Source organism: Sycon ciliatum, chromosome 4 (assembly GCF_964019385.1).
Source record: "Sycon ciliatum chromosome 4, ocSycCili1.1, whole genome shotgun sequence".
NCBI lineage: Eukaryota > Metazoa > Porifera > Calcarea > Leucosolenida > Sycettidae > Sycon > Sycon ciliatum.
The window spans coordinates 20,412,309-20,429,808 of NC_088646.1; the positions used below are offsets into that span (position 1 = coordinate 20,412,309).

Genomic DNA, 17,500 nt, shown 5'->3' on the forward strand with positions numbered 1-17,500 from the left:
GCTCTTCGGCTTTCAGTTTCTCGTTGGGTATTTCGATGGCGGGATTCCAGAGAGATTTGACTGAGTCACGAGTGCTTGACTAAAGACAAAAGATCGAACATGATCTACTTCAAGCAGGAATAAAAAAAGAGTTTGCCAAAAGAAACAGTGATTGCATTGATCGGTGTCATCACCGTCTGTCCCTCCCATCGCATGCACACACATGGTGATGTCATGCATCCATAGTTGTACAGTGCACACCGTCCGAGCTGTGACACTGTGTGCAGCGAAAGCTGGGTAATAAGATATCTGATTGTTGGGAAATGACATAAAAAGAAGAATGACGCGCTGGCTGGCACCTCATCAAGTTCTGTACTATGGTCTAGGTAAAACAGCAGGAGGAGTATAGCCAAACCTCTTTAGGACGAACCCCCAAGGGCAAGGGGCTGATGATATGTGTTTGCAATACCGGGAGTTCTTCTTATCCATATGTTATACCTAGTGAATACGCAGTGATTTATCCAATAGAGTTATGAACACTAGTTCTTCTAAAGCAAAAGTTTGTCTTATCATTGTTCTTATTAACCAGGTTTCACTGTAGTAACAGGATCGGCGGAAGCAGTTTTTGATTGGTCCGCCCATACCCTACCTAGCCTTGCATACATTGTGAATGTTATGGAGGGTATACAGTACATACACATGACCTCCAAACGCTGGTGGCTAAAAAGTTGGTCCGGCCATGGCCTGACTGTGATCCTTGGCAGCACACAGCTGAGTGTCTGGTCTTACCTGAGTGGGGTTGATAGAACATGTACATGTAGGTCGTTGGGTGCCGCCAGGTCCACGGCACTCACCTCCATCCGCTCACCCACACCAGGCAAGCGCATGTTGGCATACTCGCACACTGTCTGCTCCGGCTGTGCACGGCGAAAAAGCACACGCAGCATCTAAATCTCTATTCTGCCACCGAGATCTCATTTAAAGGGGAACTGTCACCAAAAATTTTCTTTGTCTTATCTTGTAGCTCTTTGGCTCCTGATCACGATGGTGTTATTCGTTTTTCTCTGCGATGACTAGAAGTGGGTGAAAACTTGAAAAGAAGGTGTCCAAAATTGTCCCGAAGTACCGAGTGACGTCACGCCGGACTTGACCTCCACGCGTACTTTCATCGTCAAAAACGAAGTCCAGCCTGTGTGCTCGTCGATCGAGCCAACTGTTCGATGTACGGTGCACGCTTGCCTTCTGAACTCGGACACTCGATGTGTACTTTGTACACAATGAGAACGCCAAAAAGGGACAAAATAAACAAAAGTCGACTGCAGTTTGTCGCACTGGTACTTCCTCCACGAAGCTCCAGCTCTTTGTTTTATTTGTGATTACGAAGGAGTGGAAGGATGTTTGTTTGCTGTTAGTGTGACACACATACCTCGTACTTGAAAATGATGTCGTTGTATCGAAGGTGGCGATGTTGCCCATCCGGCTCTGAAATGAAAGACATCGGAGTTCGTCATCTGCATCTTGAGCAACATCGCCAGATGAATCGCCTTCACGTAACTACATTGCGTTCCTTTGGGGCTCGGGTTGGTGGTGTTATCGCCGGCCGGAGGAGAACTGTTTTCTGCATACGCACTCATCATCGTGTTGTTCCTCACACGAAAAGTTCAAAACAACGACGTACTTCCGTGCTCACAAAATAAAACTTAGATCCTCGCGGAAGAAGTCAAAAAGGTGAAAGCTCAGCTGCTTTTTATTTTGATTTGGCTGTGTAGCTGCACGTGGGTCTCTGCCTCTTTGGCATTCTCCTTCGGTACGACGTACCCATCTGTGTTACAGTTCAAAAGGCACACGTGCACCGTAGATTGGAACAGCTAGCTCGATCGACGAGCACACTGGCTGGATTTCGTTTTTGACGACGAATGTACGCGTGGAGGTCAAGTCCGGCGTGACGTCACTCGGTACTTCGGGACAATTTTGGGCACCTTCTTTTCAAGTTTTCACCCACTTCCAGCCATCGCAGAGAAAAACGGATAACACCATCGTGATCAGGAGCCAAAGAACTACAAGATAAGACAAAGAATTTTTTTGGTGACAGTTCCCCTTTAAGTCTGTATGTAGCCACGTGCCTGAATGAAAGCTACACACTGAGCCTTCCCCTAATGTGCCATTCCCTCTTCTTGTGCAACACAGATGTGCATGTACAATGATAAAATAAGACTGTCCAGCACTAGTACATGTATTAACCAGCAAGGTACATGTACATGTATCACAACACACGCACGTGCAACATAGAGGTAGCAGCAACACTAGATGCAGGGTGCATTCGGCTCACCTCTGCTTGCTGCCTGGAGAAGTGTTGATCAGTGAGTGAGGCTGCTGACGTGGCTCTCCCTGACATGAACACCGGACTGTCAGCAGCGACACTACGATCAGCAGCTGCTGCTGCCCGGGGTGCTGTTCTCTCCTCGTCGATACTTGCCAGGGTAGAACTACGCCAGTTGCCTTCAATCGAAGCACCAGTGCTGGTGCGACGGTTGGGTGGCACGTAGCGTGCCACTGGCTTTGCTTCTGCCGCTGGTGGCTCGGCGGATGCAGATGATGGCTGGCTAACTAATGAGTGCTCCTGTTCTGCTGCTTCCTCGGCCACTGATACATCGCAACACCAGGCGTACACAAGGCCAACGGCATAGAGTACACCCACACCCATACATACACACACACACCCATGGATGCACACACACACACACACACGCACGCACGCACGCGAACACACACACACACATGCAGGATGCACCCAGTCAAGCCAGAGTACTGTAAAAGCCATATATATAACGAAGTGCTAACTCTAACGAGTTAACGAGGAGAAATCTGTCGTTAAAATAGAAATCGTTATACAGAAATCGATACATTTACTGTCCTATTTGAGCGTTGAGAATGAGTGAGAATCGTTACCTTTGGTACACGTAAACTAGTCAATTTTGGGAAATCGTTATATATGCGCCTCGTTAGAATAATGGCTTTTACAGTAGTTCAGCACAGAGCAGTGCTTGGAGAACAAGTAACATTGCAGTAACAACACAGCATGCAGCACAAGTTCAAAACACGTACCACACTCACATGATAAGAAGCCGGTCCCCTTTATTTTTCAATTTCCATTTAGATGGGCTTCTATTCAAGAGCAGCTCATTTCAATACCTTCACATCTGTATTCCAATCACAATGCACCTTCACACTTGTACAGTAGGTATCGGTTATAGCGTGGGTGTTTGAAAAACGACTTTCTATTCTTATTTCCGATATTTCTTACACACGATAAATCAAGTGTGACATATCATGTGCATGTGCGCAGAGGCAGGAAGATCATCGTACATATAAGGTAGTGCTGCTGTGCATGCGGCTGGTCACAGTCACATAGGCTTACCATGTGGCTATGCAACATGAGTTACATGACCACAATAGTTGAACCTGCAGCACTAGGACCCCACGCGAGTCAGATCAGAACTGCTTTGGACGGATGTTATTACTGCAGGCGATATACTTTGTACTGATCTGGCATATTTCGCTACACAAAGTCCATTCTTAGGACCGATATGTTCTACTGTACGATAAAATTGCTTGTAAGAATAAACTTGAAATCCATGTTATGATTAGGAAAACATGAGAGTTCATTCTTGTAGGCAGTATATTCTTTTACACGACCACGCTATAACCGATACGCACTGTATTCCCATCACTATGTCATACGGACAACTGTGGTTGAACTATGTGAACTGAACAACTGGTTGAGCTATGTGAACACAGGGGCGGATCCACAGATCTCTGCAGGGGGGTTCCAGTTTAGCCAAATCTGACGAGCTGATACATGTACATGTACATGCATATGGTTTTCAGCAGTCCATGTGAGAAACTTTGGGGGTCCCGCGGATTCCCTGGATCCAGGGTTTCTGACCGACAGGCGTCTATACTTAAGAGAGCATGTCTGAGAATACCAAAGTATGTGTGCAAGTGGATCTCTCCGATTTCGCTCAAAATTTGCAGGTAGGTTCCCTTTGGGGTGTGGATCGCTCGTGCAAAGCCCTTGAAAAAGTTTCTGAAGGGAACCTTGAAATTTGCATACCCCTCAAAAATGGCCGAAATATCACATTATTTATGGGTCTAGAAACGAGTCACGCCACAGCGTATACGAACAAGCTATGAACAAAACTCCATCAAGCCAACATTGCCTCACCTTAGAAGAGTTCCTGGAGCAGTACCGCTTAGCCACGCCAGCATCCCAGAAGACGAGGTCCATCACCCCCTGACGCCACAAATGATCGTCTTGAAAATAGCCAATTTACAAGCGCTGGCAAAACAGCCAGCTACGTCCTCAATTGGCCAGAACTATACACCGGCAGATAGTTGAACACCTCTTCTAGCGCTAAGGACATGTCCCCCATCTTCCTTTTGGGGTTTTCTTGAAATAAACTTTTTTGAATTTTTCCACTCGACCATGCTGAAATACGGCCAAAGTCATACCTGCGCAGGAAAGCTCGCCCCTCCGCGACGTCTCCTCAGCAATTTCTACTCCAACACTACTCCCAAGGCCGCAGAACAAAGTGTAGTGTCGACTCTGACAAGGAAAAGCAGCGGTGATCACTTGTCACTCCAAACGACAAGCTTCTCCTTGCGCCACCAATACATTTTTCTGCGACTGTTGATGCAAAAGTGACTGAAGGCCTGAGCGCAGTTTTTGAATCTTATTGCAAGATGCACGATGAGATCGCGTGCTCTGTGACGTAGGATGACGCTTCCTGCATCACGATACGCGGCCATCGATCGCGAATGTGCCTGGAACGCTACTCGGAACAGACCATGATGGCAGAGGTAAGATGAGCTTCATTTCCTGCTTGAACTGCTGAGAACCCCCACAAACTGTCCTAGGAGTGTTGCAATGGCAGCAAGCCGTTGAAATATGCCCCTCGTACAGCATGGAGAGTTATTCGTCTTTCACACTTACCTCCTGCAATCCCGAATATAGTCCAACAGTAAAGTCCCTTGTTTTCATGTCGATGCTCGACAAAAGCGGCTAGCTCGGTCCCTTTGTGTTGACTGGCACGCGAGTAGCACTGGCTGCACGCACTTGTTGCGTGAACTGCATGAGAGATTTCTTACGTCATAAAGAATGTGATTTCATCATCATTTCACTGGTCTTCGACCTACATGGTCAGGGAAAGTCCCGGTTCGTAGGCCTACAACACGGTCAGCGTGTTCTTGAGCGCAGTAACAACACAAGTGTGATCACTTCCAGACCAACGGGCGTTCAAGGCGAGTAACAAGCGCACTTGACAAAGGTGACTCTGAAATCTCGTGAGCCGTGATCCACGCGACTTGGCATTCTTGCGTCACAAGGCACGTGATTTCACCGTGCATCTTGCAATAAAATTCAAAAACTGCGCTCAGGCCTTCAGTCACTTTTGCATCAACAGTCGCACAAAAATTTATTGGTGGCGCAAGGAGAAGCTTGTCGTTTGGAGTGACAAGTGATCACCGCTGCTTTTCCTTGTCAGAGTCAACACTACACTTTGTTCTGCGGCCTTGGGAGTAGTGTTGGAGTAGAAATTGCTGAGGAGACGTCGCGGAGGGGCGAGCTTTCCTGCGCAGGTATGACTTTGGCCGTATTTCAGCATGGTCGAGTGGAAAAATTCAAAAAAGTTTATTTCAAGAAAACCCCAAAAGGAAGATGGGGGACATGTCCTCAGCGCTAGAAGAGGTGTTCTACTATCTGCCGGTGTATAGTTCTGGCCAATTGAGGACGTAGCTGGCTGTTTTGCCAGCGCTTGTAAATTGGCTATTTTCAAGACGATCATTTGTGGCGTCAGGGGGTGATGGACCTCGTCTTCTGGGATGCTGGCGTGGCTAAGCGGTACTGCTCCAGGAACTCTTCTAAGGTGAGGCAATGTTGGCTTGATGGAGTTTTGTTCATAGCTTGTTCGTATACGCTGTGGCGTGACTCGTTTCTAGACCCATAAATAATGTGATATTTCGGCCATTTTTGAGGGGTATGCAAATTTCAAGGTTCCCTTCAGAAACTTTTTCAAGGGCTTTGCACGAGCGATCCACACCCCAAAGGGAACCTACCTGCAAATTTTGAGCGAAATCGGAGAGATCCACTTGCACACATACTTTGGTATTCTCAGACATGCTCTCTTAAGTTTTTTGGTCGTATTCTAAGGTCTGTGTGTGTGTGTGGGGGGGGGGGGGGGATGCATTCAAGAGGAATTTCCAATTGAGTGAGCACGATACGAGCTGAGGATAGACTCCAAAAAGGAGCAAATCGGAACAATACACGTGATTGAAGCAAAGCTCTACTTACTTCTGGCTAGCGTCGCTGCCCTGACATCTTCACCAGAACGCAACTTCATTAACACAGACAACGGAGCACCTTCCACTACGTTTCCAACATCCTAGACAAAAAGAAAAATGGCAAACATCAACAACATGTAGCATCAGACAATACTACGCCACTAGTAGGAATGATGGTCTACTTTGAGTACTTTCCACAAATCCCTGCCTTCACTCACTGTCCTGCCACCAAATGTAGGAATGGCAAAGCATAGTCAAATCAAAGTACTATCCACTACTTGAAGTGTTCAGTTTGCAAAGTAGACTACTGCCTGTTACATTTCCCATGGCTGTGCACATGAAGGGAAAAGCACTTTCACACACGAAAGCCAACATTGGTGCAGTACTCCCACCCTCACGCACACACATGCACACACATGCACATGCACACATGCACGCACACACACACACGCGCGCACATGCACACACGCACGCACGCACGCACCCACATACACACACACATGCACACAAACTCACCTGTCTGACCACAGTGCATTGCTTGAATAACACTCCACCACGTAGCGCTGCTAGCTCATCAGCCGATAGATCTTGCGCATTCTGAGCATGAAGTAAGTGTGCACGTAATACTCATTCTCAATGATCATTTATAATTCAAGGAACCTAAAAAAGGCCCTAAGCCTAATTTAATGGCAGAAAAGTGGTCCCAGCCATACCAATTGCCTCGGTTCGCATAGCATCAACCAGCAAACTCCATGGAGAGGCATCGGTACCTGAGAAGACCGCCAAGCAAGTGGAGGTTGTAGAGTTGTACTGGAGCTCGGGCTCAGAAGATTAGTGGTTTAAGGCGACAGTCCTGACTGTGCCTTCTGGACAGGAGCTGACTCGATCAGCCCATCACCGCCGCCCTGTAGCTTAAAGGGGAAGTTAAGGCAAAAATTAAAATTTCACCAGTTGTAGTCTTCGGGGTGCTGAGTCGAATGGTCGTGGTCCGAGGAAGCTGAGACGCTCCCTTCCTACTTGAATCCCAATCGAACTCGCGCACTTCCACCGAAACTGGGTGACTGCGCCCTACTAGATGGGGATTTGTATGCAAAATGTCACTAAAAGCGCCGTTTCGTTCTTATAAAAGCACGGATGACCGCGATTGGCCCATATGTTGTAGTCTTTTGGACGCTGAGTCGACTGGTTTTGGTCCGAAAAGGCTGCGATGCAGCGTTCCTCCTTTATTCCCAATCGAACATGGTTGAACAAGCGGTCACGTGCTCCTGGGTGCCCAAATCACCTGGTCACCACGCCAGCAGGCGACAACTTTCACACCAAGGTTCAACTCGAGTTCAACTCGAGTGACAGGATTGCACCCAAAAAAGGTCAAACAGGCTAGTAAGTTGTACCCTGCAGGCACGGGTACCAGGTGACTGGCGTACGCAGGAGCACGTGACCGCTTGTTCAACCATGTTCGATTGGGAATAAAGGCGGAACGCTGCATCGCAGCCTTTTCGGACCAAAACCAATCGACTCAGCGTCCAAAAGACTACAACATATGGGCCAATCGCGGTCATCCATGCTTCTATAAGAACGAAATGGCGCTTTTAGTGACATTTTGCATACAAATCCCCATCTAGTAGGGCGCAGTCACCCAGTTTCGGTGGAAGTGCGCGAGTTCGATTGGGATTCAAGTAGGAAGGGAGCGTCTCAGCTTCCTCGGACCACGACCATTCGACTCAGCACCCCGAAGACTACAACTGGTGAAATTTTAATTTTTGCCTTAACTTCCCCTTTAAGTAACTACGGTATTCCGTAGCAGCAGCAGCAGCAGGTCTTTGCTAGCATGTTCACAGTCACAGTTCAGCACGCAGGAACACTGCGTGACATGATGGAGCAGGATTGAACGGCTGTGCTTACCTGTAAAGTCGCGTATGAAGGCCGGGCTTATTCCCAGAAAAGCTGATCTCCTGTCCGGCCTAGACTTCTGCTCAAATCAGGTTTTTATTTTCAATCAGGTATTTCTATGTGTGTCAACACTAAAGCCAGGCTTGTACTCAAAACCGGCTTCTATCATGTGAAGACAGGTTTTTATACAAGACAGTATGGTCGATGTTGACGTTCTTCCAAGACACTAAAGAGTAGTGGGCAAGCTCCTACTGAAATCTGACCTGCATCTGCCCTGAAGTGTTGCCAAGCCACGTTACCTCAGCCACACTGGATCACTATACGTCCATTCGCAGCCAGTGGTGTACTCCCACTGAACATGCTGCAGCCTGCAAGCAGCCGACCCTAGTTCACATAGCAGCGACGGCAGTAGTAGTCAACCTGCTCCCCAATGAACGCCTCCAAATGCAGCCACAACGTAACGTCGGACACATGCCAGAGCTTTTAAGAAATCTCGTTGTTAACCTTTTGAGCACGACGCTACCTGAATGCCGCCCCACGTCAACACCTGCAAAAATCGCGTTTTCCTATGAAAGTAGTAGCTGTTCAAGGATCGATAACTTTACCTTTCTTTGGGCGAATTCCACGATCTTGAGCTTCCTGCAAAGGTCTTGAGGCGAGGAACAAAATAGTTCCAAGCTGAGCTTGGAGCGACACCAAAAGCCCATGCTACAGTCTGGCAAACTTCACGCACGCGCTCGACAGACTTGAGCACGGCCAGGAGATCAAATCCTCAGCTGCCATTTCACTCTCCTTGCTCGTATCGAGCTCAAATTTTTTTGAGGACTCCTCAGATCCGCTGCCATCATTTGAATCTAGTTTCCATGGCAGCAGATAGCCCGAAAATGATCGAAAATGGAAAACACGCGTTCTGCAGAGTTCGCAAAAAAATCGATTTGAATTTCGAGTCGCAAATCTCAACAACCCGGGGTCGTATCGCTTCGGCGATTGTTTCTATCGCAAGCTGAGAGTTTTCTCTTGCAGATACATATTAAGATCGTGAGAATCGGCCAAGAATTGACCGAGTTACGATAGTTTGAACTCACGCGGTTCATGCAAATCGCTTTTGTACGCTATGTACACTCACGACGTAATAATACGTCATGCGTGGGTGCAGTGACACTGTACGTGACGTATTAATACGTCATGCGTGCTCAAAGGGTTAAACAGTCTCACACCCACATGGGCAATGCTCATCTTCGATGTTGGACCCATACCGCTGGAACGCTACAACTAACTTGCTATTCCTGTACTCCTGCAGAGGTGGATACAGGGTGTACGCGGGCCCCCATATTCAGCATTGAGTAAATGAAGACTAGGGCTCAAACGAGTACAACGAGTACTCGAGTACCCACTCGCTTAGTGCTCAGCTCAAATTCAAACGAGTACTCGATGCTCGGCAGTGCACGGTACACTGTATAGAAAAATAATTGAGTAAATAGAGACACACACTGCTAGACTACTTCAATGGTTTTAACACAGCAATGCGTAGTCAAGCAAGCAGAGTTTGTTCACGCATCCTCAACCAGATTGAAGAAGATCAAAAAGCCTCTCACCGCCAGTGTACAAGCAATGGCCTGTGCAGGGAGGATTGGTTCGAAAGACTCGTCTATGAACTCCAGTATGCTGACAATTTCAAACCTGCCGTGGTCCACCAGCCACACCTACAGAACATTCACCAGCAACAGAAGCACAGGAAACAGCAGCAGCAAAGGCAACAGCAGCAGCAGCAGCAACAGCAGCACGCATACCGGGTTCATTACCCTGCTCCAGTACACACAAACATTTTGATTCAGCCACTCAGGCCATCTTCAGACAATACTAGAATTCCACAAGCATTGCCAACCTGACCTAGTGCTGAACTGAAAACCTACATCATAAGCTGCTATACTGTAGTGGTCGGTGGTCCCATGCACCATACCTTGATCTTCAAGTCGGGCAAGATTTCCACAACGCTACAGCGGTGCCAGAATGGATTTTGGGCGTCGGCCAATGCACAGCCGCACTGTCCCTTCCAGCAGCGCTGTGGTACAGCCTTCTTGTGCAATTCAGCCATCCGTACTTGTAACTTTTCTGACATCTGATGGAGAGGACTGATTACGGCGCCTACAACAGCACGCGGGTACACATGTACACAGACAAGGCCACGTGGCAGAAATATTAATCGGAGAGGAAGAAAAGGGGAAGGCCGATCACGTTCCAGTTCAACACCAGCTTTGCACTGGGTTAATTGGAGAGGAAGAAAAGGAAGGCTGATCACGTTCCAGTTCAACACCAGTTTAGCACTGGCCTGTGAGATAGCAGGTGTGCTATACAGCTGTACAGTCATGTACTTGTATCGCCAAAGGCACTACTGTCACTAACACTGGCATTGACACTGCTGCTGCTGTATCAACTAGTGTGCATAGACTATGCGCACGGCAGCAGCAGCAGCAGCAACGTGTACCAGTCCTGGAAATCGCCTAGTCAGGACATGCGTAGACGTGTACAGTGCGTATGTGAGTACTCGTACGCGAATACCGAATACCCAACGGAAGCCTGGCCATGTGATGAGAATCGTGATGTTTGAAGGGAACACGTGGCGCCAAGGGGAGTTGCACCGTTTCTCAACGCGTCTGGTTACAAATTATTAACCACTTTTCAAATACCTCGTCCATGTTTGTTTCTTTTCATTTGAGGCCCGTGGAGTTGCAATGGGGAAAGGAAGGCCAGTGTAGTTTGACATGCGTACAATGAAGTAGTAATGTTACTACATGCAGCATGACCATTATCAGTGGTGCTAGGGACTTGATTACCCGGGGATTAGGGGTGAAACAATTATACCGAGTACTCGAGTACTCGCTCGGTTTTTTCAAAAATAACCGTACTCGGAATAAATCAGAGTACTCGTTCATACAGGGTACATGCATTTACTACAGAAATCTGCAGTTTCAGGGCAGCAGTCGGCAGATGGTGATGTGCAGACTGTGTGGTGAACATTTGTTCACGAGTAGAGAGAGCCCAAATGACCCACCACCCAATATACCCGAGAAAAATGACTGCTACTCGGTTCAATCAGGGTTGTATCATGTTATTTTTAAAGCTCTTGGTGTGCAATTTTTAGGAGATGAAAAATACTCGAATACTCGAATATTCGATCGGAGATAATCAGAGTACTCGAACTCGGGATCTCAGTGCCAACTTTCACCCCTACCGGGGATACACGCTAGATCTCACCTGAAGGTATTTCATATCCGTACAGGTGTCCACAGTCGTCGACACAAGTTACGCGCATGGAGAACTCGGCATCCGGTGGTGGCTGGAACGCGCTGTACGGATGCAGCGGTACAGTGGCGGGCAAGTCGGACACCTCTTTCAGCACACCTCCCAGGACCAGCAGGTCACTGAGGCTGTGTTCAGCCGGTAGATTGGCGTCGTGACTCAGCAGGAGATCGACGGGAAGAACGCCGCGCTCCCGATCGTACTCACCGAGCATCAGCAAGTCGAAGAACACAGAGTCGGCAACTACGTCCGCCATTTCGTCGCATGCCCTCACCTTGCCCTCAGTGTCCGTGTCATCTGGTGCTTCAAGACGTGCCAGTGAACAGCATATTGCCTGTGGCGGCAGTACAGCTAAGTCCTTGGGAAGAGGCAGCAGGCTGCCAACAGACAAGGTTTCCTCGTTACCATAGTCGACAAAGTAGATCTGAAACACACAGGCACCAGCAAAAGAGCACAAGTACTTCAAATCCATGTCCAAGTAGGCTACTACATGTACTGCTAAATAAAGCAGATTGAACGGTGCAAACTGCAAACACTGCATGCATGAGCCGAGCGCCAATTGTTTCCCCAGCACGGATACATGTATAAATAGTTACAGTGTACTCAATCTGCGGACAGTTTGTTTTTTAGTAACAGTTACAGTGTATATATAGGGCTTGAAAGTGCTACGTCACAGCCAGGATGGAGTCACTACAACGCTGACTTTCGGACCCACTTGGATGCAGTTCTCGTATGGATCCACGGCACGTTTGGGTGGCTTCGTTCACTGCCTCCGCCGGTAGTGAGTGCACTGGGCCCTCCTGGCCAGGGACCCACTGCTGGACCCGAAGACAAGTCACACTAGCATGCGACACGAGGAACCCGTGTTGCAAAAGAAGGATCCACGAGCGGGGTTCGAACCCAGCACCCCTGCCTTTTCGGGACAGTGCCCTACCGATTAGGCTACCGGGGATCACACACACTAATGGGTCCTTCTTGCGACACCGACCCATTATAATACTCTACTTCACTATGGTCACAGTGCATCCAATTGGGCCCAGAAGTCATTATTTACTGGCTTCTGGCGCCACCACTTTCAAGCCCTATAGCTGGTATATGTACTGCTATCATGCATTACCGGCAAGAGTACATAACCCCCCAGAGTGTGCAACTCCACTATGGGTGCTGTCCCGACAGAATTTCAAGTTGACGTCATTTTGATGATGCAATGCGGACTGTACACGGATTATCAGACGAATCCGGAACCTATGGTTGACCGAAGCCGATCGATCCTGTACAAATTATTGCAAAGAAAAACGTGTGATGCGTTGACACCCGTACACATGTTGTAAATCACTGGTGCAAGGAGCTTTGCGTCATAATTAATGACGTCAACTTGAAATTCTGTCGGGACAGCAGGGTATGTGGGAGTTGCACACTCCGGGGGGGGGTATGTACTCTTGATTACCGGTAGTCGATGCACTTGGTACCTGTATACCGTAGTGTCTTGGATTAAAGCCTATCTGATATAGAAGCCTGTTTTGAATAGAAGCCTGATTTTCAAGATACACTGTCGGCACATAAGCCTGATTCTAGTGATGACATACATAGAAACACCTGATGTGAATTTAAGCCTAGCCGTGGCATCGGCTTCCACAGGAATAAGCCCGGCTGGTAATAACGGAATATCCAATAGCAGCCCGTATCGGCTATACGCCCACCCAGTGTAACGCCTGCTACCTGTGTTTGTTCCCATTGTTATAGCCCACGTCCATGTGAACACACACAGGTGAAAGCACACACCCAGTACACGGTTCCATTGTTACTGTAGAACGGGTAATTGTAGCGACTAATAATTTTAGCGTTTTCCCATTGTGAACCGGTTAGCGACGTTTTATTTCAGCGATTTGCAGCGATTTTACTCACGGATCACCAGTGAACTACTAATGTCTCAACGGATTGGCGACTTGAAACTTTAGCGAAAATGAGTCGATCGCTAAATTCGCTAAGGTTTTTACGTCGCTAAAATTACCCGTTCTACAGTATAGCCCACGTCCATGCGAACACTCACCACGGGTGAAAGCACACACCCAGTACCACAATACAGTGCATGCATAGCTCCGCGTGCGTGTGGTAGCATAGTGTTAGTTGTCCATAGTCCCTAGTGGTCGACGAATATGTTGGTGTGAAATTTAGTCTAATTTTACGTACAGCGAATCCTCAATAACACCCGGGCCCAAGTTAACACCTCGCCAAGCGTAGGTGGCCGTCACCCATAGCAAGTTGACATTCACAGCCGAGGTGCGGCCGCTTGTCATGCACGGCTTTTGTCGGTGCATGAAAAAAGCGGTTCCTCATGGCAGGTGGTGGTTACATACATGAAAGGTTTCTTACGGCAGATTTGCCTGTAAGTTAAGTGTTGTGAAACCGGAATATTCTTTAAGTTTTCTGATCATCATAATTTTAGATTACAGTATGGTTACACAACAATCCATAAGGAATACTTCCCCCCCCCCCCTCCCCCCTGCAATCCTTTCTTCATACGTTTCGTCCTAGCTGCTGCAGACCGACTCACCTGTGCATTTCTCCCTTGCACGGACATGACCTGGCCACGATACCATGCACCAGTTCCAGTCTCTGCATCCTCGTAGAAGGCGCTACATAGGTGTGTAGGCTTCCAGCCAGCGGGGCTTGGACACACAGCTGCTATCCGATCGGCCAGCTGGTTCAGCAGCTCCGTAACCCTACACGGAGAAATACGCAGGAAGAACACAACTAGCTGCATACTCACGCCCACATAACTTATAACAACGAGACGTACCAGAACAAAATGTTCAGGAAAATGCAGGTGGGAAGGTGACAACAGGGAGAGAAGGTAATACTCAACAAATCCACATCATAACGTATATTGTGTTGAAATTACTCACTGTTCTAATCTGTCGAGTTCTTCAGTTTTGAGCTGCACGTAAAACTGATGTGGGCAGTAGAGGTAGCAAGCATTGGCAGCTGTTGTTGGCAGGACACAATGGTCGGCATCAATCAGAGAGCGACCAAACTCCCTCGCCCACTGCGACACGGGAAGGGATGGGCGCGGTTGCTCGTGCAGGTGTGCTTCCAAGTTGCGTGACAACTGCATTGCTTCGTGGCGTCGACGCAGCTCGTCCAAGGGGGGTCCTGGGGTGTCCCTGGGTATTGTGTCGCCCTTCTCGACCTGACCGACTTGGACGGAGCTTTGCACTGAGCCAGTGTGTCCGGGTGTCTTAACATGTGTGGGTGACACGGCATGCCGACCTTGCAATGAAGGTACACTCGATGGTACATTGGGAGTAGCAGTGGTGCCATTACCTGCATGCATAGAACCATGGGAAGGGAGACCGGATGTGGATACTGCCGCTGCTGATATCTGTTGTAGTGATGCTGCTCCTGGTGCCACTGTCGGTGGCTGCGCAGCTACATGGACAGAGCTAGCACCGACAAAAGCTGGGGCTGGGGCTACTGCTGCTGATACTGTTGCAAGTGGCGGTCTTTCTGATGGTGTTGCAGAGTGCAATGTGGAGTGTGCTGAAGACTGTACTGCTGACTGCACTGGCATACCTGCAGCAGGCTCGAGTGACGCTGCATGACTGCTAGGAGGCATGGCCACCACAGGAACGTCCTGCGTGTGAGCCGATTTCTCTGCCATGGTGTTGTGCCTAAGAGTTGAACAGACAAGGAAAAGCAGATACACGTACACGTACACGAACACGAACACACAAACACGAACACACAACACACACACACACACACACACACACACACACACACAAGAGTAGCACAAAAAAGTAAACAACAAGTCAACAAGATCACATGTACACACACACACACACCACTTCAGCAGAACAATAGTCACCTACAAATCAAACTCTTCCCCGACACATTGGATCTTAGCAGAGCCTTGCTGACGTCTCCTCCAAGCACTATACAGCTACATACACTAACACTACAGTTTGCCAAGAAAATACCGGTACTTCCGGTCCTCAAGTATTTGGCTTTCCGAAAGAAGATGAAAGAGACTCGACTCTCTGGCTTTCCAATAGATGACAGAGAAACTTCTCTTTTGACTAGCAAACTACAGATGTACAGTTGAAGTATGAAAACAAGATGCAGGCAAACAACGCTTGGCTACACAAGGGAATATTCGATGGGGCGACTATCCTGAGTATTCATTCCAGCTGACAGTCGTGCAGCACACGTAGACTAGATCAAGTACAACATCAGATCGCAGCATGCATGCATGCAAGCGCACGCACACACACACACACACACACACACACACACACACACACACACGCACAGCAGGAGAGCGATGCAGGACTATCCTAGGGTGAATACAGCGGAGTGGCGCAGACAGACGGCATTGCCTTGCGCCTTCGAAGTATGGTTTCTGCACACACTCACTCTTGCCACAAATTATAACAACTACCCCCCCCCCCCCACACACACACGTACTACTACAGATTATACTGCTGTTTGCAACAAGGTGCACACACCAAAACTCACATGCCAGCAACAGCGAGGCCTTTTTCCACTAGCATCTGGGTAGGATAGAAGTCTTTGTCTTCACACTGCGAAGTGTCGATCAACAAGACCGGATAACCGCGGTCCGTTGTTCGACTACCTGTGAGCAGCACATGCAGAGAAGAGTTGCACTCCAATGCCCAGTTCTTCTCAATAGCTGCGTCAGAACAGCGGCAACATTAATGACAGGCATTTCACGTTCCCTAGCATTTCCAAGAAGTGTACAGGCAACAATTACAACACAAACTGTCTACTACGAACTAAGACACTTTCTTAAAATTGTCTACGACAGTAAAACCTGGTTTACGCGACCAACCCACGGTGCAAGCAAAAGCGGTCGTTCAAGCCAGGTGGTCTTTAGAACCAGGTCCCATACATTCGTGGCATATCGGATCGTGTACATACATGTGCATAATTGTACTTCCATGGACTTATATTGACAGGTGTGGAGCATAGAATACTTTCGTGCAGGCAAAGCACACCTCACTCAAGTGCATGCAGCGCATCCTGCACTGTCACTTCTGTTGACTGCATGGTTCAGAGCGCACTTCAGCCCTGCCAGCCAAGATGGCACTTTGGATAGTTTTGGTCGCTGTGTGCAGGTCCAATATGGCACTTGGTACACTAACAGTCGGTCGTTGAGCGCGCAAGGCAGGTGGTCACTGTGTTACTTCTGCTTTCTGCGTAGAACTGTCCGTGCATGGAAAAACGGTCGTTAAAAATCAGGTGGTCGTTAAAAAGCAGGTGGTCGTTAAAAAGCAGGTGGTCGCTTACACCAGGTTTTACTGTACTTGGAAGTAGTTATAGCAGCCACAGGTACACATACAGTAACACCTGTAACTAAAGACCACCGTGACTAGCGACCAGCCACGGGTACACATGGAGTAACACCTGTAACTAAAGACCACCGTGACTAGCGACCAGCCACGGGTACACATGGAGTAACACCTGTAACTAAAGACCACCGTGACTAGCCACCAGCCACGGGTACACATGGAGTAACACCTGTAACTAAAGACCACCTTGACTAGCCACCAGCCACGGGTACACATGGAGTAACACCTGTAACTAAAGACCACCGTGACTAGCGACCAGCCACGGGTACACATGGAGTAACACCTGTAACTAAAGACCACCGTGACTAGCCACCAGCCACGGGTACACATGGAGTAACACCTGTAACTAAAGACCACCGTGACTAGCGACCAGCCACGGGTACACATGGAGTAACACCTGTAACTAAAGACCACCGTGACTAGCCACCAGCCACGGGTACACATGGAGTAACACCTGTAACTAAAGACCACCTTGACTAGCGACCAGCCACGGGTACACATGGAGTAACACCTGTAACTAAAGACCACCGTGACTAGCCACCAGCCTGCTACTACACACCACTTTGCCAGGCACGGACGGTCTCACATTCAGATACGGTTGTGCGGTGCAAACCTCTAAC

The 17,500-nt window shown here is 48.4% G+C and overlaps 1 protein-coding gene across 1 annotated transcript in view; it reads right to left on the reverse strand.

Annotated features, from left to right (window-relative positions):
• The window catches only part of LOC135814924 (uncharacterized), a 55,213-nt gene that overhangs the window by 7,319 nt on the left and 30,394 nt on the right, over positions 1-17,500 (reverse strand). Inside the window, exons 24-33 of the mRNA XM_065328123.1 lie at positions 16,027-16,144; positions 14,415-15,179; positions 14,063-14,231; positions 11,464-11,932; positions 10,169-10,353; positions 9,804-9,911; positions 6,835-6,915; positions 6,329-6,419; positions 2,309-2,622; positions 769-896 (exon numbers count right to left, since the gene is read on the reverse strand). Coding sequence (XP_065184195.1) covers positions 769-896; positions 2,309-2,622; positions 6,329-6,419; positions 6,835-6,915; positions 9,804-9,911; positions 10,169-10,353; positions 11,464-11,932; positions 14,063-14,231; positions 14,415-15,179; positions 16,027-16,144 — 2,428 coding nt within the window. The remainder of the gene's footprint in view (positions 1-768; positions 897-2,308; positions 2,623-6,328; positions 6,420-6,834; positions 6,916-9,803; positions 9,912-10,168; positions 10,354-11,463; positions 11,933-14,062; positions 14,232-14,414; positions 15,180-16,026; positions 16,145-17,500) is intronic.